Here is a 24,352-nt window from a genome sequence, read left to right as displayed (position 1 = left end):
GGTCTATATCATTTAAAAGCCAGTATCAATCTGTTATTAGTGACAGAGGGACATTGTAACATTTGCCATCATTACATGTCTGGAAAATACAGGTTTGCACTGCTATTCTTCATTTGTAATGTGGTGTTGAAACATTATGGGGTCATCTACTTGTGACGGAGAATTGAAAGTGAGTCTCAAAACCATCTTCTCTACCAATGAGCCATTTGGCATCTCTTGATCCTTCTGTGTGGTGCTGAAGCAAACACAGCACCCTGACTCCAAACACCCTGAATTTGACAACAGTTGTCTTGCGGCACTAACCGCAAGTTGTCAGTCAATTCTAACCATCTAACCTGTTATCACATATTTGAAATCAGGTACTTGAATCTGTAATTAATATGTATATTCAATTCAATTCAAAAATGTATCAAATCTCAGTTTTGACATTTTCAATTGACCTAACCTCAACAGCTTCTTGGGAAAAGAGAGTTCCAGATTTCCACTACCCTTTGTGTGAGGTAGTGCATTCTAACATCATCACTTAATGGCCTAGCTCTAATTTTAAGGTTTTGTCCACTTGTTCTGGACTCTCCCAACTGAGGAAATAGTTTTTATCGACCTGATCAAATTCTTTAATCATTTAAACACCTCAATTAGATCACCTTAATCTTCTATATTCAAGGGAATACAAGCCTAGTCTGTGCAACCTGACCTCATAATTTAACCCTTTTAGCCCTGGTATCATTTTGGTGACTCTGCACTGCACCCTCTCCAAGACCAATATATCCTTCCTGAGGTGCGGTGCCCAGAACTGAACACAGTACGCCAGATGGGATCGAACCAGAGCTTTATACAACAGTAACATAACTTCTACTCCTTTGTATTCCAGCCCTCTTCAGATAAAGGCTAAGATTCCATTAGCCTTTTCAATTATTTTTTGTGCCTAGCTTTAAGTGAATTCTGTACTTGGGCCCCTAAATCTCTCTGCTCATCCATGGTTCCTAGCTTCTCGCCATGTAGAAAATACTCTGCTCTATCTTTCTTAGGTCCAAAGTGGATGACCTCACACTTTCCCACATTGAACTCCATCTACTACAGTTTTGCCCATTCACTTAATCTATCAATGTCCCTTTGCAACTTTTTGCTCCCATCTACACTATTCACTGTGCCACCTAACTTAGTGTCATCAGCAAACTTAGATAAACAGCTCCCTATTCCTTCATCTAAGTCATTTATAAATATAGTGAAAAGCTATGGCCCCAGTACAGATCCCTGGGGGACACCACGAGTCACATTCTGCCAATTTGAGTACATACCCATCATCCCTGTTCTGTGTCTCCTACCGCCTAACATTTCCCTATCTAAGCCCATACGTTGCCTCTAATTCCATGCACTCTCATATTTGTTAACAATCTCTTATTTAGAATCTTGCCTTCTGGAAGTCCATATAAATAACATCCATTGGCACTCCCTTATCTACCACGTTAGTTACCTCCTCAAAAAATTCAAATAGGCCGTTAGACATGACTTACCCTTTGCAATTCCATGCTGGCTCTCTCTGATCAGCTCATATTTGTCCAAATGCTTAGTCACTCTGTCCATAATAACAGATTCTAGTAACTTCCCCACAACTGACGTTAAGACTAATAGGCCTATAATTTCCTAGTTTATCTCGCTTACCCTTCTTAAAGAGTGGAGTGACAATGGCAATTTTCCAATCCAAGGGGACAATTCCTGAATCGAGAGTGTTTTGGAAGACCATGACCAACAATTTCCTCACCTACTTCTTTTAATACCCTAGGGTGGAAACCATCGGGTCCTGGAGATTTGTCTATCTTTAATCTCATTAGTTGCTCCATCACCATTTTTTAAAAACTTATATTGAATCTAGTTAGTTCCTCCCCTTGATTTATTTTTAGTTTTCCTCGTATATCTGGTATTTTATCCTCATCTTTTACTGTGAAGAACAATACAAAATAGCTACTTAGTAATTCTACCATTTCCTGATTTCGAATTATAATATCACCTGCCATTAAGGGGCCCTCATTACTCTTAGCCACCCTCTTTCTCAATATATTTGTAAAAACCTTTGGTGCTGTCCTTGATGTCCCTCGCAAGCTTTTTCTCGTATTCCCTTTTGCAGCTCTTACCACTTTCTTTGTATCCCTTTGCTGTTCTTCATATCCCTCCCAGGATCTCGACTGTTCTCTGCCTTCATATGAGTTCTTTCTTTTAGTTTTATACTATCTCTCACTTCACTTGTTGATTCAGGTTGTTTAATTACACAAGTAGAGCTCTTGTCCTTTAGAGGTATGTACAGGTTTTGTATTCTACCAAATACTTTTTTGAACTCCCCCCACTGTTCAACCGTAGTTTAATCCGTTAATAGTTTTGCCCAGTCTATTGTGGTCAATTTATGCCTCACCCCTCCATAGACAGCCTTTTCTAAATTTAAAACCTTGATTTGTGACTCACCCTTCTTGCTCTCAAACCTAATATCAAATTCTATCATATTATGGTCACTATTAGCTAGGTGTTCCCTTACTGTTAGATTATTGACTAGTTCAGGCTCATTACTAAATCTAAGATTAGGTTCTCTTCTGACGAAGGGTCATTGACCTGAAACGTTAATTCTGTTTCTTTCTCCACAGATGCTGCCTGACTTGCTGAGTATTTCCAGCATTTTCTGTTTTTATTTCAGATTTCCAGCATCTGTAGTATTTTGCTTTTGATTAAGTTCTCTTGTTGGTTCAAGAACATACTGTTCTAAAAAACCATCCTGAATACGTTCAACAGGTTATTCAATTGGAAAGAAAAGTATTACAGGAAAATCACCTTGGACTTTTATAATTTTCAGTGGATTTATTAATTTTCTCAGTGCAGAAACATTCAGATGTAGTGTACCGATAATTTTATAAGCCATTATAAAAGGAGGTGCTAACAGTCACCAGGAAGCAATTAAAGAATACCGGGAAGGTCCCACTGGATTGGAAACAAGCTAACATGGTACTTATTTTCAAGAAAGGTTATAAAACAAACCAAAGTAACTACAGACCCATTATTCTGTTATTGGTAACTGAAAATAATAGAATCAATAACTAGGAACAAAGTTGAGGAGTATCGATATGAAAATAACCTAGAGGCAGCCAACACAATTTCAGAAGGGGCAAATCTTGCCTCACCTACCTTGACTTTTTGATGGGAAAAGCCCAATGCTAAAGTATTCTCAGACTTCCAGAAAGTGTTCGATAAAGTTCCACATGAAAGGCTGCTACACAAGATAAATAACATTTCAAGTCGAACAAGGAATTGGCAAAAAGAGATAAAGCAGCTGGTAGTAGTTAGGGGAGTAGTGACATGTTGCGAAGATGTACTGAGCGGAATGCCCATGGATCAATGTTCGCACCCCGACTGTTTGATCTACATAAATGACCCAGATTCAGAAACACAATGCAAATTGGTCAAATTTGCATATTCTATCTAACTTTTGGGGGGGGGGGGGGGGGGGAGGGGGAGGGAGGAGGAATTACGTAGAATTACATTAAAAAGTACAACACAAACAAGCCATTGGGCCCCAACCAGTCAGCGTAGGTGTTTATCCTTCATGCGGGCAATAGTCCTAATCCCATGTGCCTGCCCTGTTGCCATATCTCTTTACTCCTTTTCCTTCAAACCACCTATCGGACCTATTCTTAGATGTTGGCATGGTCCCTACTTCAATGGTGCGAAAATCTTGCCTTAACTCCTACTCTCCTCCCTTCTAACCAGTTTTTAAATCCAATTTGCTACCCTTCCCCCTAATTCCATACCCCTTAATCTTCACCAATAGTCTTCAGCGTGATACTTTGTCAAAGCTTTTCTGAAATCCATATGCACTGAGTCCGCTGGATTTCCCCCATCAAAAGTTTGGCAAGCGCAGTCTTCCTTCCGGAAATCTGTGTTGGCTGCTTCTAATTATTTTCTCTTCATGTAGACATTCAGTAATTGCATCTTTAATTAAAGATTCCACAGATGGTAAACTAACTGACCTGTAATTACTCAGGTTAGCTCTGTCTCCCTCTCAATAGAACCCTGAAATATAATTTCTAGGGCCTCTGCTATTTCTTCCCCCATTTTCTCAGATGTATCCCACCAGTTCCTGGCACTTTGCCCTTCTTTAGCTTAACTAACTTCTCTAATTCTTTCCTTTTATTTATTATTACATTTTTCAGCTCATTTTTAGCCAATTCGGGATTTATCTCCTCCTCAATATTCTTCTCTTTTGCAATCATGGAAGCAAAATATTTGTTAAGTAGTCCTGCCAATTTCTGCTAATCCTCGACTAAACTCAATATCTTCTCCCCTCATGGGTTCCACCTCATATTTAACAATTCTCTTTTTACTGATATATTTGTAGAATAATTTACTGTTCTTTTTAAATTCTTTAAGATTCTCTCCTCATACTCCCTCCCTGCTTTCCTTATCTCTTAACCTCTCTCATTTTCTTGTATTCTCTCATTTTTTAAGCATACCTATAAGGTTCCATATGCCCTCTTCAATCTTAGTTTATTCCTAATCTATTTATCCACAGCATTCTAAAACTTGAAGTTGTCTCTTGTTTTGTTAAATGTATATATTTATTCTGCAACTTTGCAATCTCCTTTTCAAAAATATCCCATTGTTGATCTACAGTCCTGTGTGCCAATTTCTCTCTCCACCTCCCCTAAGTTAGCTCACTACTCATCTTTCTAAAATCGGCCCTCTTCCAATCTTAGGCCCCTGTTTTTTTTTAAAAACTAACATTTTATTTGAACCTTACAATCATGGAATGATACAGCACGGAAGGAGGCCATCCGGCCCATTGTGCCTGCACTGGCTCTCTGAAAGAGCTATCCCATTAGTCCCACTCCCCTGCTCTTTCCCCATAGCCCTGTAAATTTTTGCCCTTCAAGTATTTATCCAATTCCCTTTTGAAATTTACTATTGAATCTGCTTCCACCACCCTTTCAGGCAGTGCATTCCACATCATAACAACTCGCTGCATAAACAATTTTTCCTCATGACGCCTCTGGTTCTTTTGCCAATCACCTTAAATCTCATCATATTATGGTCACTAATCCCAAATGCTCACCCACACTTTTTTACTCTTTGATCTCTAACCACTTCAGTGACTAATGCCGTAGAATTTTTACATACCCTGAGCAGGCACACTCAGTTTAACATCTCATCCAAAAGATAGTAACTCAGACTATATACAGTGCTCCCTCAGAGCTGCACTCAAGTATCAGCCTTGACTATGTACTGAAGTTGTGCAAGAGGGCTTGAACCCATGACCTTCTGACTCAGAGGTGAGAATGCTACCAAGGCTAACACGTAAATGAATCATTTAGTGAATGGCAGTAAGCTAGCTAGGGGAGAGCGAAAGAGATCTGAAAAGTGACAGTAGATTCAACATTGACTTGTCCAGTCAATGCAGAGCATCAATTAACAAAGCGCACAGATTGTCAAGTCGTATTGTCAAGTCAACACTGTTTTTAAGTCAAGGCCATTAAGCTGAAGCTGCTCTCATCAGGCCACACCTTGAATACTACATTCAGGTCTGATCACTGAGGCACAAGGGAAACATCCAAACCCTGGAAGTAGTGCAGAGAAGGGTGTTATATCTTGGAGTGTTCCTTTGAGTACCAATTCCCAGTTTTCAGACTTCTTGTGAGTAATAAAACATTTTGATGCTTTTCGTAACAGTGTATTATATACATTCTGTAGAATGAGGGCATGTTTACTTGTCAATGTCCTCACGCAATAAGGCCACACACTCATATACTCCATTCCCTCTGGTCTTTGCAGCTAACCACCTACCATACCATGGTACCCTCAGCTCTGCTAAGTCCTTTTAACTCTTCTGCCATATTTTGTACTGCAACCACAGCCTTGATGCCGTTCCCTACAGATGACAGTCAATCATCCATCATTAGTACTTTGATGACGTTTATTGCTAAATCAAATGAAACTTCTTGTTCTCCATCTTGTACATGTATCATTCAGTGACTGCATAGCACAAGGTTCAGGATTAAGGAAAGTCTGATACCTAGTTATACTCCCCTGAGAAATGCCAGCCACCATAACATTTTTGCAGGAAAGTTTCAAGCTCCGACTCAACCCAGGCCTTAAAATACAGTTACATTTGTTTATTCCCTGTAAAGATTTCAATACAATTCCTATTCCTTGCTCTTCGGGTGCCAAAGTAGTTCGGATCATTTATGACTGAATTCAAGACATGCTGCACAAACATTGCAGACGAACTAGATACATAACATGATCTCGCGAAAGTCTGCAACATCATATTGGTTGAGGATACAATGGCCTCGATTTTAACCCTCCACCCATCCCCCTCCCACCCTCAATGGGTGGAAAAAGATTGGGTGAGGAGTTAAAATTTTGAAAATTGAAATGCCGCCTCCAAGTTGCCGCGTTCCTGGCCGCCATAATATTAACGCCCCTCCGTAAAAATCAAGGCCCATTTGTTTGACCTACTTTGAGCTTAGCCTTATGATTTATCTTAGTCAATGATGCAACTACTTTGGCAGACAAAAATAATTCAATTATAATTTTAAATGATAATAGAGATATTATAATAAATTCTTACCTCTCCATGTTTAACTGGTGTGATAAGACCCCTTGTCACAGCCATTCGAAATATGCTCTCAGTTGCCTGTGAAGACAGACAAGTTTTATGAATACATATTTATGATCTTTAATGGATACTATTCTAAAATAGTATTCACTGCACTAAGTAATATTTCAATACAAGGCAAACTGTGTCTTAAAAACCAACCTCTTAGAATCAAAAGTTCTCACCTCGTAGACCTGCCTGTATAGAAGTATAAAGTAACGCAATCATGATAAAGTTTTGTTTTGAAATTCTCACCCTGTTCAGTGGGCGGAGGAAAAAACAGGTTTTCAAAGTTTCATGATCTCCCCTGCATGTGGCTATGCACACTTTCCAGAAAACTCATAGAAGTGCTTTATAATATAGAAAGATTCCTCTCCCCTCCCGTTGACACGAACAGGAAAGACAACTCTAACATTCCACATACTATGATAGCAACATTCTCTCTATCATAATGCAGCCACCAGGAATTATTAGAACACACTTATTAGGATACAGGTGCTTTTATATTTGTGCTGGACACCGCATCCGGCTTAAGAGCAACACCCATGCACTGCACTCTTGCTTGTACATTCAGAGTGAAGAGTCAGTCTCCATTGGCATGGTCTGAGAGTCCTGTTCAATATGAAGACCAACGAGTCACAAACATGCAGGGCCAGATTCCCCTAAACAGTAAAACCAGCTCTCTTATCCCAACGGCAGAATTGTAGACCTATGTTTTCATGGATCTAGAGTATGCTTAGGACTAATCCCACTGTCCTGCACTCTCCCCATAACTCTAATCTTCCTCTGTCTCAAATATTTATCCACTTTACCCGTAAAAGATGTAATGGTCCCTGTCTTAATTACACCCCATGGCAAAGCATTCCATGCTCCAACAATGCTCTTCATAAAGAAAATTCTCCTAATGTCTCCTTACTCTCTTGGTGACAGTTTTCAATTGATCACATCTCATTATTACCTTCCCAATCTGAGGAAAGAGTCTTTCCCTATTCACCCCATCAAAACTTTTCATAATTTTAAAAATCTTCCCTAAACCTTCTGTGCATCAGTACAAATAGTACAAATATCTCACATCTCTCCTCATAACTATAGTTTCCCACCGCTGGCATCTATGCTGTATACAGTTTATAGCTTAATGTTCCTTAAAAAATGGGCCACCCAAAACTAAACACAGTGCTCTAAAATTGTGGCCGAACCCATTGCTTTGTACCATTATTATACTGCATGCTGGATTTTCAATTGTTAAATGTTTGCCAGCTTTCCTGCTTCAACTTGCAACCTGTATTTGTAATGTTTGGTTTCTTGAAACAAAATGAAGGGGGTGAGGGGGTTGGGGAAAGAGCAGCAGTAAAACACTTCCAGTGAAATGTTAACCTTGTTGAACAATGTGGAGAACCAGTCATGATTCAACTCTTTAATTTTAAAAAATACAAATCTCCACATATTTATTGTTACAAACCACCAGAAATAGTCGCTTTGGGACATCCTGAGAACTTGATTTTTTTTTCTTATTATACAATTCATTTACCTACGGAAACAATGCTGTAGTTTCAAACAATTAATTTTCCGACAGTTTTAACAACTGACTTCTCCGGAATGGATTTTAGGTAACAACTTTCATTAAAGTTTTAAACCAGTTAAAAATAATTTGAATAAATGTTCATCTTTTATGTACTTGTAACTTTGCACATTTCTAAATGACCAAAATTATTCTGCATTAAAATTGAAGTTAAAAAGTTCTCAATTTAGATACAGAACAGTACCTACAAATGTGACCATGTTGGGAACCCAATTAAAAACACAAATCTGATTGAGAATCTTGACTGGCAGGCAATCATACTCAGGCCTCACCAAGAAGGGAAGTTTGTCATCAGCTAGTTCTTGAATTACTTCCACAAAGATGTCCAAACATACAATAGTGTGAATTGAGGGAAAGGGAAGAAAATAGGGTGAAATGATTGGGACACACAATAAGATTTCATTATTAAGTAAGTATTCTCATTACAGCTCTTTAGAAGTTAACACACAGCACATGAGGTCACAAAAAGTATGACCACATCTTTAAGGTCATGTTCCCAGATTGGTCTAATACAAGGTTCATTGGTTCTTTTTAATTGTAACTAAGACATAGGCAACCTCGCAACTAAAAACAAATGGGACATGAATAAGGCTCACACCAAGTAAATGAAGTGATTGAAAACAGAAGAACAATTGTTTTCTAGTGAATCTAAGTAACACAACACAAGTAATTATACACCTGTCTGAGGGTAGAACACTCCTTATACAATGGCACCTAATCTTAATGCGGCTGGTGTGAACTCACTTAAATTATCCAACATCCATAGCAACTTCAAGCTCTATTTCTTCTACACGCCCTCCGCAACAGAAAAGGGGAGGGAGTATGTTATACAAGCTTTTGTATTCCTTGGAATTGCTTTCTTTCATCAGTCTTCCCACCAACATTTTTAAGGATGTTTCAGCCAAACAGAGTAGTCTGTGAATCCAGCTAAGCTTCTTTTTTCTATTGAGAATCACTGATGTGTGGGCTTTTCTTTCTGTACATGCAAGAGATCTTTTTAATACACTGGTACTTATACAACCACACCACATGTCAAAGCCATTCAAATACAAGGCGAATCTGCAGCCCTTGAAAGGCTGGTACCACAGATTCTTGATAGAAACTGCACACTTGATGTGTTCCGTGTCACTAAGAAGATTAACACAACAAGTATAGCTTCCTTTCTGAAAAGAGAGAGAGAAGAGGCCACCTGGACCCATTACAAGCTGACAAAGGATAAGCTTCTAACGGCTGTGATAACTTCATTAGGTCAAAGGGAGTGGTAAAAAAAAATCTGATATGTAGAAAACAAGCAAGCAAATGAATAGCCGACAAAACTTTCCTGCACATTGCATATGACATAGTAAGCGATAATTACAGGTCATGCAACCTCAGAGCAATTTCCTGTTCAGTGATTGTTTAGAGTTAAGTAAAATCATTGATTTTGAATGGGGAGGGCAGAATAATTCTACAACAGCAACATCTGAGTATGCACAATCTTCTTTGCCTATATTTTATTTGGCAATTACCTTTTGGTTCAGTCATGCAAATACAAACCTATACTTCAGAATAAAAATACTTTGAAATATAGTGATTGTAATACTGCACTTTCAACCATCTTTGTAGATGAGCTGGATTGTGAACAAAGGGAAGATTTTTTTTATATAAACGTACTTATAATGAGGGGGATAGAACAATTAACACTATATGGGGCAAATCACATCAGAATCTGAATTGGAAAGACAGCTTACACGGAATATAAATATACGGATTTGATTGTGTGCAGTGTTTCAGGCGCGGTGATTCATTTTCATTCAGAAAAATGCACACAGCCCACTGTTGCTTAAATTGTCAGCAAAATCCCAATTTATTTTTGAAGTTTTTTTTAGGGTTACTTTAGAACAGGGGTACTCATTATGCAACCCATGGGCCAACTAAGGCCCTTTATTGTGGCCAGTCCGACATTAAGCAATGCTAATGCTACTGCAACTCGATCCCGCCGTCCCTGATGTCACTGCCGACTTAATCGATCCCTGGCTCCACATCTGTATATCTGGGTGAAAAATATCGAAGCCGTGACCAAAGGGTCTGCCTGCTTGCTATGGGTCTCAGACATACTGTGAAGTGGAGTCCTTTACATCAGTGAAATGGCATGCATTCTTTTGATCTATCTTAGAGCTGTAGATGTAAAATCCATTACCTGGAGTGTTATGCAATACTATCTGAAGGATATACAGAAACCTTTTTCTGTGGCTGGAGAGCAAGAGAAAGAAAAGTACATTTTCTGTCGAATAAATATTTAACTATAGTTTGAAATGTTTCTTCATATCCATGTAAGCAATCATATTATAAACTATTTTGTTCAAGATTCAAGCTTTTTTTTCTTTCTGAATGATCCAGCAAATACGGCAGTTGACCTAATGAGTGCGTTTCATGATCTCAAGTAATTTGATGTTTTGGCAACAAGCAGCTTATGCAGCAATCACAAGCTTCAGGAACTGTGATTGCTCATTGCATCATTTGAAAACTCTAGCAAGTATTGGTGCAGAAATGCTGACCCAGCCAATGGTAAGTTTGTTTTGATGCAGTCAATTTATTGCATTCATTATTGCTAAAGAGCATACATACTGTATGACCACAGCCTTACTGGGGTACATTCTCAGTGTAAAATTCAATTGGGTTCTTTAGCCCCTTGTGTGCCAACACCCTTTATATTCTGTGTGCTTTATTTGATCTCTATACATCTACTAAGGGACCATAGAATTGGTCACTCCTACGAGTTGCACTGTGAACGTACCACTTCAAATGGTTTTCCCCCTCCTGATGCTCCTCCCTTCCCCCAGCTCAGCCTCCATTCAAAATGCTGAGACATCTCTGTATTAAGTGAACATGACAGATGCAAGTAGTTGTCATATGACCTGAACAGCATATGCCTTCTTTCCATTCTGCCTTCATTTTTCATTGCGGAGCCAATGCATAGGCAAACAGCATTGGTAATCTTACTTACAACAACTACTTACATTTCTATAGGATGCATTGCATAAAAAGTGACTTCTCAAGAGTGTTTTAGGACATGGTGGAGAGAACACCAAGCAAGGAGGTGGAGGAAAAGAAGCCTTGTCTTAGTCTTGTATGTTTGTTGTAATAAAAATCAGGCTGGATGATCATTTTCCAGAGGTTACACCAATTGGCAGTGGGTGACTGAGAACAACAAAGAACCTTTAGCAGAGAAAAACGTAGCTGGGACAATGGCAAAATCCTGTGCCTTTTTATGCTGCAGGAATAGGAGGCCACATATGGCGTTGCCTATTTGCAATGTCATGCTAACATTTTCATTAACACGCTCAGCTTTCCTCTAGGCTATACTTCTATGGCGTGTGGAAAATGCAGAATGAAATTTTCAACATTTTAAAAAACATATTTATTGCTTCAATCTCCATCATAGTGGAATGAACCTATGCCCTCTCCACAAACACACACAGCATGAGGAGAAATTAGAGAGATAGAACCCATGGAAACTGGCCTCACCATAGCTAGCACCAGTCCAACAGTTCGGTAATTTACATTCTTATTTCATTCTAATACACCATGGGTTACCTGTTTCCACTTCTTATTTTCAGCTTTCTACTTGGTTTTTATTTCCCCTTCCAGCTCATTCACATTTTTTTCCTTTTATCTATCTATCTATCATCCATCCCCTCACATCCTCTGTGATAAAGTACAATTAAGCCACTTTTTTTTTTAAACTCGTTCTAGTTAGTTTAGATTCTAGGAGCCAGTTCCCTACATTTAAACTGCTAAATCTGGTTCCCTTAGCCTGGTGGCAGAATCCATGAAAAACTAGGACTACGATAATGCTGCTAGGATAAAGGAGATGGGTATGGTAATGTAAACACAAGGAGCCAGCTTACAAAAGCTAACCTCCACCGAAAACAGCACCAGTATAAAAGTCTTTTTAATTTTCTATCTTACCGGCATCTTTTAAATTTTCCATTGGTGTAGTCCAATTTCAAGGCAGTTACACCTTTCAATGTTTTATTTAGTCAGCAAGTGGTTGCTACTGGATTATCTACATTTAAAACCACACCATCAAGGTGGTGCTATACATTTATTCACTTCATACTTGCAGGGTTCCAAGTTTCTGTAGGCTGCTGTTGGAAGCAGACACTGCAACTTGCTTACCAATTAGAGATAACATGATAGAACTTCTTGATCAAATCAATCATTTCAAAATATTTGATTAAAAGGACATTATGAAAAACAATTGTCATTTTAGGTTGGAGGAGGGGGCGGTAAAGAGATGAACAATCAGATCCTTCCATGTTGAAGTACAGACGTTTCATTGATTAATTTTGAAGTTTATCATTTTTCCTTAATCCATAACTATTCTTACGGATAAGGACTTATCCAAATAGGACAAAAACAGATAGCATGAGGACCATAGGAAAAACAAAATATTTTGGGTTTTGCCTACATGTATTCTGTCACTTCCTAGTTGAATTGGGGGTTCAGCATTACCTATGAACAAGCACTGCCCATTTCACCTGTTTCAGTCCAGTATTACAGGTTTCCCACTTAAGTCAGTGTTACACTAGTGCTTCTCAGACTCCAGGAGACCGACCTCTGTACACTAGCTTCCCACATTAAATACTTCTAAATACAGCTCCCTTATCCTAGTAAACAACAAGTATTTGTGGATCGACAAACTGCTGCCCAGATAAGGGAGCTGGATTTAGTAGTATACATGTTGGGAGCCAGCTCATGGACACCAGACTCCTGCAATCCCACCTAAATAGTGCCAGTATAAAAGCAAAAATAGCAATCCACACTTTTGCATTAGTATGAAAAGCTACACAGGGGGTCTATGCGGCTGTCCACTCTCTGTTAATGGGGTCAGTATTAAGTATAGAATAAAGAGAGAAGGACGGACTTTTTAAAATGGGAATCTCCTGAAAATTGAAATTATCTTCAAAATATGGATTTCATGAATTAATAATCTAATGCCAAAACATTGGTCATTTTATTTCTTGTTCAACAAATTCATGAAATTAGTATGCAATTGTAATGTGCACCTTTGTTAAAAAATGTAATAACTAGACCATAATTGTTGTAATTTAATGGATTTATTATGTCTTGATATACAGCAGTAGTTGTTTAGGGAAGCTAGACTGAGGAAAATAAATTGAATAGGCACAGCCACACACCAAATCAAGCACAGCTTCCAAGAGGAGCTGCAAAAACCAAAAGCGCACAACTATCAGCTCATTCTTAATGACACAGTTTGATATATTGAGCCATATAGTTGCACATTGGACAACAGAATAATTGCAATAATTGAGTATATAGTATGTCATCTAACAGAGCAGCTTTAAATGTAGTGCATTAGACAACAGTCACATTAGTTCTATTGGTGTTAAGCATTAGACTCTTCCCCCTCCCTAAAACCAAAGTAGGTGGGCTGGCAGGGCAACCCTGTAGTTTAGTTGCTCTGTGTCTACAGTCTATAAGGTTTGAATCTTGGCAGAGATCAACATTCCAGCTTACGCATAATTCATACAATGAGATCGGTCAAGATGTCTCAACCACAGCAAGTAATTGCAGTTTTCACTTTAATCAGATTCACTATCTAGCAAATTTATAGTGGAATATGTTGTGGATCTTCAGTATCTTATCAATGCATTTTCCTAGCTGTAGACTCAACAGCAGAGTCAAGGCAACACATTTGTTCCAGTTCTACTCCCTTTGGATTATGTTCCTGTTTCCTTGCAGATAATCTAATCAAATACCAGAGTGTGGAAAGAAATGAAGACAAAAGCTTGCATTTATATAGTGCGCCTCACAGAAAATAAATATCTCATACTATTGAACAAGATGCAAAGTAGACTCGAGATGGAAATGATGGATGTCTGTGTGGTTGGGGCAGGAAGAGGCATGAAGGCATGGTCAATCACAGGAGGTAGAGTGTATTGTAGGCCTTGGCACTCAGAATAGTTACAGCCCAGAAGGAGGCCATTCAGCCCATCAAGCCTGTGCCAGCTCTTTGTAAGAGCAATCCAGTTAGTCCCATTCCTCCCGATCAGACCCCATGCCAGTTCAAAACATTATCTCAATAAAATCTATCAAACTGCTCAGAGAAGCACACCGGAGAAGAAATTACTCAAAATGGCAAGTCTTGAGTGCAAAATATTCGTGTGGGAGATGTTGTGGATTTAATGAAGAGAAATGTTTTCTGTAGAAATTGCTTCCTCCATTTAAGCCCTTTCTTCTCCTATAAATCATTATGAAACCCAGACACGGTTAACAGAGAGCTGCATTCCACTCACTTCTAATTAGGGATGCTAGTTTATGGTGGCTTTACTAAATCAAATTCCATATTCATTGCATGGGATTCTGAAACTTTGTGACTCACACACCACAATTCCATCCATTTATCAATGAAAACCACCTTAAAAATACAGTGTAATAAAATCAGAATGGACTGGCTATCGTAATGGGTAGCACACAGTCCATTTACCCTGGGGACCTGGAATCAAATTTAACTCAGACTGGTTTCCTCTTCTAGCTGTAAGGGGCATTTAAGAGTCGGACAGTCCCAAATTGTCAGCAATTGAGCACAAGTTAGCTATCTCAGTCAGATAACAAGGGTGACTGATGTGGAAAAATTCACACTGGAGCTGTAGGAGTTAAGGTACATGGGGAAAAAAATTTCCTCTATACGTTGTGTAACAAAATCAAGCGTAGTTTATAAACAGATTTGTGATGCTGTTACACATCATACAGAGGAAATCTCTCTTGTTGACAAAGTAAACAGAGATTTAATGTGCACCTGTTCTATGCTGCACCTTACCTGGGACGACATAACAAAGTGAACCAGTGTTACATTCCCCAAAACAGATTGCCTTCACCAACATATATTCACCATAAAATGTAAATTCATAAGAGCAAATTTTAGCAATTGCACTTGTCTTAACTGCCACAAAGAACTCCTTCTCAGTCCCTTAGAGAGTACCATTTAAGATGAAAATTTGAAACCTATTTCAGATAAGAACATAAGAGTTCGCAGCAGGAATAGGCAGGAATAGGAAATGATTCCTATTCTTCCCAAAAGTTAACTGCATACTTGGATACTAATCTCTTCATGCAGGGAAGCTACAGATTATGAGGATACCTCTTAAGGCAGAACAAATTAAAACTTCTGCAAGATTGATAGTTGTGAAGAACTACTCTAAAAATCAAGTGCCTGTAAGGCCTTTCTGCCAACAGCAAAACCAATGAAAACCAGTTACCTCCTTCATGAATTTAAGAGTTATACCCAGGGATTTACAGATGATATAAAAAGATCTTTTTAAAAACATATGCCCAATAAAAATAATGAATATTTATTTTGTATACACAATAAATTTTGTTTTTACAAGTAATGTGAAATTTAAATGGACAGTGCAGTGGTAAAGGCTCCTTTCTTAGTTTTTACCAAATGTTAATTTTCCTTCAAATATTAAATGGGAAGCAAACTCTTGGAAGTTAGAAAAAAGGGAGGAAAAAAAGAGCATTTTCTGTACCATGTACTTCCTCCATTTCTCTCAAATTCCTGAGGTTGGCTCCTAAAAGCTGGCCACTGACTAGATACTTCTGTGTGTTCAGATGGTAAGGTTGGTCAGTTCTAACTTGGCCTCCAGGCTAGTCAAAAGCATGGCTCCCATTAAAGTCAATGAAAGAATTATTATTTTTTTTAAAAGTTATTTGTGTTGCAAGAGAGAGAAGGAGTGGGAGATATTTTAAGTGTCTTTTCCTCCTGAATTTCAACTTTGTGTTGGCAACATTTAAGCTAATTTACTCAAAATTTCAAACTAACAGGAACCCTGCCTCACACAGAAAGGAAATTGTGAATTGCAGTATTTATAATCCTTCTGAGAAATTCAAAACTTCCCCACTTCCCACTCCCATACTAAAAGAAAAGCAGTTTATGTAAGAATGCTGTGATTGTTTACTCCAAGGTAAGCATTTCCTCCCAAGACAGTTACTGCAAACTTTGTGCTTCAGTTTTCACTGTTGCTTACTTTCTAATATTTTGAATAATATTTTCAAAACTTCCATCTGCTCTGCACAGAGGAAGTGAAATACATATCTTTCTCTTCTAGGTTACATATCATGTGAGAAAAAAATAGTAAAATTATTTCAACAGTCCTTGTTAAAAGCTCTTTTTAACAAGCCTGAGTTTTGGTGCTTGTGAACTTGTGTTTAAAACAATTGCACGAGCCAGAATAAATTCCATAGACCTGTAGAGACGTCTACGCACTGTCCTTCTCTCCCTCTTCCTCCTCATCCCCTCCATAATCCTTGCAGCATTCCACTGGCTGAGAAATCCTTCTCCGATACCTCTGCCAAAACCAATCTATAGTTTAACTGCTAGATGGAGCATTACACCAATCTTAAAGTTTCCTTCACTTCCTGCAAGGCGACACCTAGACTGCCTCTCCTAACAATTTAGCTGAATTTAAGAATTCATAGTGTGAGGGAATTCACTAATAGTGAACATTAACTAGCATTTTGTGACATCACATGTTAGTATGCCACCAGCTTTTGTGGAGATTTATTGAATTATACTTTCTTGGTTTCATGTATGCAGTATTCACAAGTATGTAAGACTTTTATCGATAATATGTTAAAAGTTAGAATCACTGAAATTTCAAAACATAGACAGGCCATTCAGGGCACTGTGCCTGTAGAAGCTGCACATCAGAATTAATTAATCCTATTACCCTTTTTCCCTTTGGTTGGAACACAAGAGTGCTAACACATCAGTTTATATAGCTGTTAGAAGTTTCAGATCTGTCTTAGGTACAGGAGTCTGAGCCTCTGCCCTTCCACTTCCTGCAGATACTCTGAATATGAGAAAAGAGACAAATGGGCAGTCAGCTAGTTAGGAAGGGTGCTTGGTTTAGCAAGGGAAACGTGGTCATCTTGAGCCCACAGCTGGTCAGAGTCAGAAGCCCGGAAAAGTATATGAGCCATGTAATGAGGATAATGCAATTTATTTTTTAAATTATTTTTCTTGTTCTCGTGAAGCATTTTATAGTTATACATTTCCACATTCACCTGAGGAAGGAGGAAGCCTCCGAAAGCTTGTGAATTTCAAATAAAATTGCTGGACTATAACTTGGTGTTGTAGAATTGTTTACAATTAGGTACAGTAGTAATGGTCACTCCCGTAAGCAGTGCCAACTATCTTACATTATGGGGTGCGCCCCCCGTACTGCCCAATATCTAATGATACCATAATCTGAACTGGATAGTGTCACGTGCCTTAACATGTGCTTCTCCATTTTTTTATTAATCGGAGAAGCACTTTAGTGAGACAAGGCCTAATGTAAATCATTAAGCTGCATTACATTATAGGCAGCAACTGAACATACACGATTAAAAGTTACAACCAACTCTTACTTGGACCCACCTAACTATAAAATGCTTCACGAGAACAAGAAAAATAATTTTTAAAATAAATTGCATTATCCTCATTACATGGCTCATATACTTTTCCGGGCTTCTGACTCTGACCAGCTGTGGACTCAAGATGACCACGTTTCCCTTGCTAGACCAAGCACCCTTCCCAACTAGCTGACTGCCCATTTGTCTCTTTTCTCATATTCAGAGTATCTGCAGGAAGTGGAAGGGCAGAGGCTCAGACTCCTTCCCCGTTCAGGGATTCACAAACAGACCTGCCAACCAAGCCAACTGCTCCCTCTGTCTATTCTTAGCAGACATCTCATGCTAGGCTCTTTTGAATAGAATTATCCCCATTATAACAACCATGATTGTTTTATTAGGCTATTGAAGACAAGATAACAAATTGCTTCAAGCCCCAGTCATACTAGATAATAAGAACCATTGACTCATTAACACATCAATCTCCTGCCTCAGTGCTACAGCCTGTATTTTTTTAAACCTGTGTAAATTCAATATGTTTTAAAACATAACCCTCAAACATAACTCATTCTTAAAGTCTCTCCATGAAAAGAGATCACACATCCCAAAATGTGACAGCTCAGCAGAAGTATGTATGGCTCTTTTCCCAGAGAGATTAATAACAACCTTGGTCATGCAAAGGATTCTGCACATAAACTGTCTGGTAGCTCATGGTTGACTACTCTCCTGCCAAATAGAAGGTCATAAGTTTTCCTTTTGGTACATGCTATTCAAAGTCAAACTAGGGTTAAGGGTAGTTACTCAGACTGGAAAAAGGTGGGAAGTGATGTCCTCCAGGATCAGTGCTGGGACCACTGTTTTTCACCATTTACATAAACGATTTGGACTCCAGAATCAGAAGTACAATTTCAAAATTTGCAGATGACACCAAATTGGGGGGTATAGTTAATACCGAGGAGGACTGTGCCAAAATACAGGAAGACGTTAATAAATTTGCAGAATGGGCATGTAATTGGCAAATGAATTTCAATATAGATAAGTGTGAGATGGTACACTTTGGTAGGAAGAATAAGGAAGCCACATACTGCTTAGATAATAAAAGTCTAAATGGGGTAGAGGGGCAGAGGGATCTGGGGGTACAGATACACAAGTCACTAAAAGTTGCGGTGCATAATAAGGCCATAAAAAAGCAAACCAAGCACTGGGGTTCATTTCTAGAGAGACAGAATTGAAAAGCAGAGAAGTTATTTTAAACTTGTATAGAATCTTGTTTGACCACACAGAGTACTGTGAACAGTTCAGGTCTCCATATTATATAAAGAATATAGAGGTGCTGGAGGATGTGCAAAAAAGATTTACTAGAATGATACCAGAATTAAGAGGAAAGATTGAACAGGCTGGGGCTCTTTTCTCTAGAAATGAGAAGACTGAGGAGTGACCTAATGGAGGTCTTTAAGGTTATGAATGGGTTTGATAGGGTAGAGGTAGAGAAGTTGTTTCCACTTGCGGGGGAGACCAGAACTAGGGGCCATAAATATACGATAGTTACTAATAAATCCAATAGGGGATTCAGGAGAGTGGTTAGAATGTGGAACTCGCTACCACTAGGAGCAGTTGAGGTGACTAACATAGATGCATTTAAGGGGAAGCTAAATAAACACGAGGGAGAAAGGAACAGAAGGATTATGCTGATAGGGTTAGATGAAGTAGGGAGGGAGGAGGCTCGTGTGGAGTATGAACGCCGGCATGGACCTTTGGGCCGAATGACCCATTTCTATGCTGTACATTCTATGTGACTCATTTGCTTCAAGTAAAATTAGTTTAGTGCCTAAGATGTAGCACAAAAGGCAGAGCACCATAATAAAGGGGTATTTCAGCCCTGGGCAGCAAAAATAGCTGGCTGTGTCCTTCTTGCTGTCAATCAAAGAAAATCCTGTGCTCTCTGTTGGAGGATGTGGTGTGTCATGCATTCTGGAAGCAGAGAAAAAAATTGGAGCAACTTTTTTTTTAAAGTCAATACACTACAATGCCGACCTGATTTTGTACTGTACTGAAGGTTAAGTTGATAGCTACATTTCATGTTAGTAAATATTCTTTGAACACAAGGCTAAGCCAATTTGGCATCTGTTTGGTCAAGAGAGGCCAGCAACATCCAGGGTTGCTATCCCTCCTGGATTGCCTGTGAGTCTCCTGGAATGGGGCATGGATTTCCTGGGCACTGCTAGCCGCCCAGGAGGTCTTCGCACTTTAAATTTCCCCCCGCAGTAGCGCCCCGCCCCCCCCCCCCCACCGCTCCAATGCCATAGAGTACCAGGACTAGCTGGTGTGCTGGGAATAATCGGGAGTCATTGGGGACCTTGGGGGGAGGGGGAGTCAAGAGCTAGTGGTGGGCAGGCGGAGGGGAGGGGGGGTGGGCAGGCGGAGGGGAGGGGGGGTGGGCAGGCGGAGGGGAGGGGGGGTGGGCAGGCGGAGGGGAGGGGGGGTGGGCAGGCGGAGAGGAGGGGGGGTGGGCAGGCGGAGAGGAGGGGGGGTGGGCAGGCGGAGGGGAGGGGGGGTGGGCAGGCGGAGGGGAGGGGGGGGTGGTGGGCAGGCGAAGGGGAGGGGGGGGCGGGTGTTAAAGAAGGGGTTTGGGAAAAAGAGGGAGACTGGGGAAAGGGGGTCGGGGAGAGAGGGAGATCGGGGTCGGGGAGAGAGGAAAATTGGGGATGGTGAATTGGTGAGTGAGGGAGACTGGGGAGTCAGGGAGATTCGGGCTCAAGTTAGGGGGGGGTGCGGAGAGAGAGGAAGACTGAGGGATGAGGTAGGCGTGCGATTTTCTGCAAACTCAAGCACAGCAGCCGCAGTGTGGTGAGCGGGAGCGGCACCGGCACCATGAGAGGAGCAGGCAGTATAGGAATGAATGAAAGCTGAGGACTTTCCAGTGCGTAAAGAGTGAAAGATTGTTTCCACTGGTGGGGAACAAGGGGACAGAGACCAAGGATTCTCATTGGAAGAACCAAGGTGGAAGGAAGGGTTTTTGCACTGCGAGCTATTAGCTCATGAGCCCTGAAGTCTCTACAAATCTCCAAGTTCAGAAATCACTAAATTATTGGAGAATTTATGGTCAGCATTGGCTTGTATCCCATACATTACCATTGTTTGCAGCTGTTTTCTAGGTCAGACAATATAAAGATGCTTTTACACAGTTGTTACTTTAGTTTGAGATGTTATTCGGGTTTCCAGCTCTGGTTGGAAGAATTTCTGGAGGTCTGACCACGCGACGGTCTGATCACACTTCACCACAAGTGGCTATCGAGGCAGAAACTAGATCATTTAAAAGGGAATAGGTTAAGTCTTCGAAAAAAAGGAATATAAACGAGTTTGGGAGGAATGGGGTTACAGGAGAGCACGCCAGGAGCTGAATGGCCTCTTCCTGTGCTGTAATTTCTATCATTCTATGAAAACTCTCCTTTATTGAGTCCAAGCCTAGAGTGGTTTAAAAATTTTGGTGCTGAGCTGCATTTAGGATGATGTGCCCTATAAGAAGTGCCCCAAAAACCGAGCTCGCTGCGCTTTGTGTGATCTCTTAGTTTGATTCAGGTCGGTTTGTGTCGGCCGGTTTTGATGTGTGAAGTCCAAGCACAGATCAGCTCTGACTGAGGCTCCCAATTCAGAGTTGTCACCTCCACACAGAACCTGAGTCCACACCAGAGTCTAAGGAGATAGGGAGAGAGATGGGGCCGGTTAAAAGTACCAACAACTGGGGCGTCTCACTGCATCTTGTGCAGTGCTGGGGGTTCTGGCTGTAGTTTCAGGGTGAATATTAGCAGGTAGGATATTAAGGTGTTAGACCCATTACTACCAGTTATATATAGACTATCAGTAAATTATTGTATTACTGCTGACTATGAGAGGAAATCGGAGTATTACCAGTATTACTATTAGTTATCGGTGCAATTTCAGTGAGTAACTACTAGTTACTAATGGAATCAAAGTTCCTCCCACCTCTGGTTTCCCAGCTGCGAATCGCTTCCCCACCCTCGGTTTCCCTTGTTTGCCCACTCACGGGTGGCCTCCTGGCCTCCTGACGCAACAGCTGCTGGTGCGAAACCACGAGCAAAGGTACACAACTACAGGGGACCCAACCTTTATACGGTAAATGCAATAACATTTGCAGATGTCGCGTGGTCAGACCATCGCGTGGTCAGACCTCCAGGAATTCTTCCAACAAGAGCTGGAAACCTGAACAACATCTCAAACTAAAGTAACAACTGTGTAAAAGCATCTTTATATTGTCTGTCCTAGAAAACAGCTGCAAAGAATGGTAATGTATGGGATACAAGCCAATACTGACCATAAATTCTCCAATGATTTAGTGATTGCTGAACTTGGAGATTTGCAGAGACTTCAGTGCTCATGAGCATTGAATGTTTTATAATTTCCAGCAGAGAACTTCATAAAGAATTTTAAGCAGTTATCCATAAAATATCCCTTTCTAAAGCCATGCGCTGATTTTCTGAGCCATTAAAATGGTTAATTATGTAGACTAAAAAGCGGTGAACAGTCGACATCTATATTCATGGTTCAAGAAGCACACTAAACCTACTTGTTCTTATGATGTGGATACAGAAAATGTATTGCTTTCTCGTACTCTCTTTAAAAAAAAAGGCCCCTAAGGAATAAGAACAGGGCTGGGCAAGCAGTCACTTTTGTTGCAGTTTACAACATTCTCACCACTAAAGTCCATCATTTTGTGAAGTGCAGCTAAAGTCAAATGTCTAAACAATAACATCTTGTTCAACTGACTGGAACAATTTAGTGGATAAGATAGCTACTGAGACACGCATAGGACTGTGCATTTTAGTGCAAGTCCAAAATAGAAAAGGGTATTTATTTCACACATTCAAAAAAAGTCAATGAAAAACAGACTTATTCCAGGTTACAGTCAGCCCTGAACAGTGGTCAGAAGTCCAGATGTGAACTTTTAATTCTGGGGAGGCATGGCATGCCAAAATAAGTTGTTAAAAACAAACACGTCACCAGAGCTGCTGAAGGGCCAGATGAAGAATTCATGTTGCCGTAGCTTGGTTCCCATGTGGGAAGCTGGATGTTATCCAAGTGATGAGAAAAGAATTTAAACAGGAAGATGCAATCGAAGCAGTGGTGACTGACAAGTTAGACTACAAGAAATGGACCAGACAGTATTTTTAAAATACAAGAACTCTAAATAACTTCACGCCAGGATGTGAATGGTTGTGAGACTGTAAAACAATGAGAAGAAAAAGTGTTGACAGCATGCTGGAAAACTTTCAAACTCTGTGAAAGTACTACCCTTTCTTCAATTTGAAGAATAAACTGACTAAAGAAATGTCTTAAGTTTAATCATGAAAATTAGCATTATTTTTGTCCTTTTGGACCGTGAGAACTTTAAGCTTTACTCTCAAATCCAACTTTTCACTTCCATGCACCTCTCTCTCTTCCACCTACAGCAGCATGCAAGGGCAGTAATTAGATTTAGCTATTTGACCCCATGTTACTTACATATATACACACACACTTGCAAATTCAGCCATCATTATTTCTGTAACGTATTGGAACTGTGCAAATTCTAAATTAAAAACTCGAGTTTCTTAACCATGTATAATGTACAGGTATCGGTAATCCACTGTGCTCTGCAATAATTCAAATTGACCACCCACTGAAAAACGATTAATAATTTGTAGCCACTGCTCCATTTGTGATAATTTTTTTTATTGCTACCTCAGTTTCAGATGTCTTGGTAATGATTTCCACATTTGATCAAATAGAAATGAGTACCATATGTCCAGGCAGCTCTTCAGTATTTGTAGCTTTTAGCAATGATATGTTGCTTTAGTGCAATCTGGCTAGCTTCATCACGTGGAATATATGAACCCTTTTTTCCAGGGTAAATCTGTTTGGCAACAGGATGTGCACTTAAAGACAATACCCTACATGTGAAATAGATTATGTAACATTCTGAAAGACACAACAGAGGGCTTGCAGAGGGTTACAAAGCAGTGATTTAACCAAATAATCCTGATAACATCATAAACTGCAAAAGTCCCATGTCTTTTCACCTCTGGAACCTAGACTTGAATCCAGCCCAGACTAATAAAATGAAAATCTCTCTTCTGGCTCAAACAGTCCAAATTGAAACATGTTTGATGAAGTTTCAAACAACTTCTTAATGGATGCAAATTCTCAGCACAGACCTACCCATAATTTAGCAGTAATTTGTGATCTCACTCAAACAATTCTCAAGCACAATTGGTGTGGAAACAAAGAAGGTAATTTTAACCTAACTCGCCCGGGCGGGAAGCTGACTTGATCAGATCAGCCGACCGTTTTACACGCTGCCCAATTTTACTTTCCACTGACTTCATGGAAAATAAAATCAAGCAACGTGTAGAACAGGCAGCCAATCCGATCGAGTCAACTTCCCGTCTGTACGGGTTAGATTAAAATTACCCTCAAAATGTCACCAATAGATAATGTAATTTGTGGCTAAAAGATATTGCAACTTGTAGCTACCCGATAACATTGCAGAGATTAGCAAATTCTGCAATAACTCAGAGCACTCAGAGATAAAAAGAGGAATTTATCATACAGAGCCTACAACCCCAAGATGCTAGTGAAGTATGGACTGAAAATGTATTCCTTTTGGGAATCACATCTGGAAACATGAAACATGTTTAAGTGGGAAAGATACATAGAAAAGACATACCAGCTATAGAACC

General features: G+C 39.8%; 1 protein-coding gene across 1 annotated transcript in view; it reads right to left on the bottom strand.

Annotated features, from left to right (window-relative positions):
- The window catches only part of tmem135 (transmembrane protein 135), a 362,855-nt gene that overhangs the window by 220,756 nt on the left and 117,747 nt on the right, over positions 1-24,352 (bottom strand). Inside the window, exon 5 of the mRNA XM_067986325.1 lies at positions 6,608-6,673. Coding sequence (XP_067842426.1) covers positions 6,608-6,673 — 66 coding nt within the window. The remainder of the gene's footprint in view (positions 1-6,607; positions 6,674-24,352) is intronic.

The sequence above is a fragment of the Heptranchias perlo genome, chromosome 6 (assembly GCF_035084215.1).
Source record: "Heptranchias perlo isolate sHepPer1 chromosome 6, sHepPer1.hap1, whole genome shotgun sequence".
Taxonomy (NCBI): Eukaryota; Metazoa; Chordata; class Chondrichthyes; order Hexanchiformes; family Hexanchidae; genus Heptranchias; species Heptranchias perlo.
The sequence above is the reverse complement of the archived record's forward strand: the minus strand, read 5'-3'. Positions and strand labels throughout refer to the sequence as shown.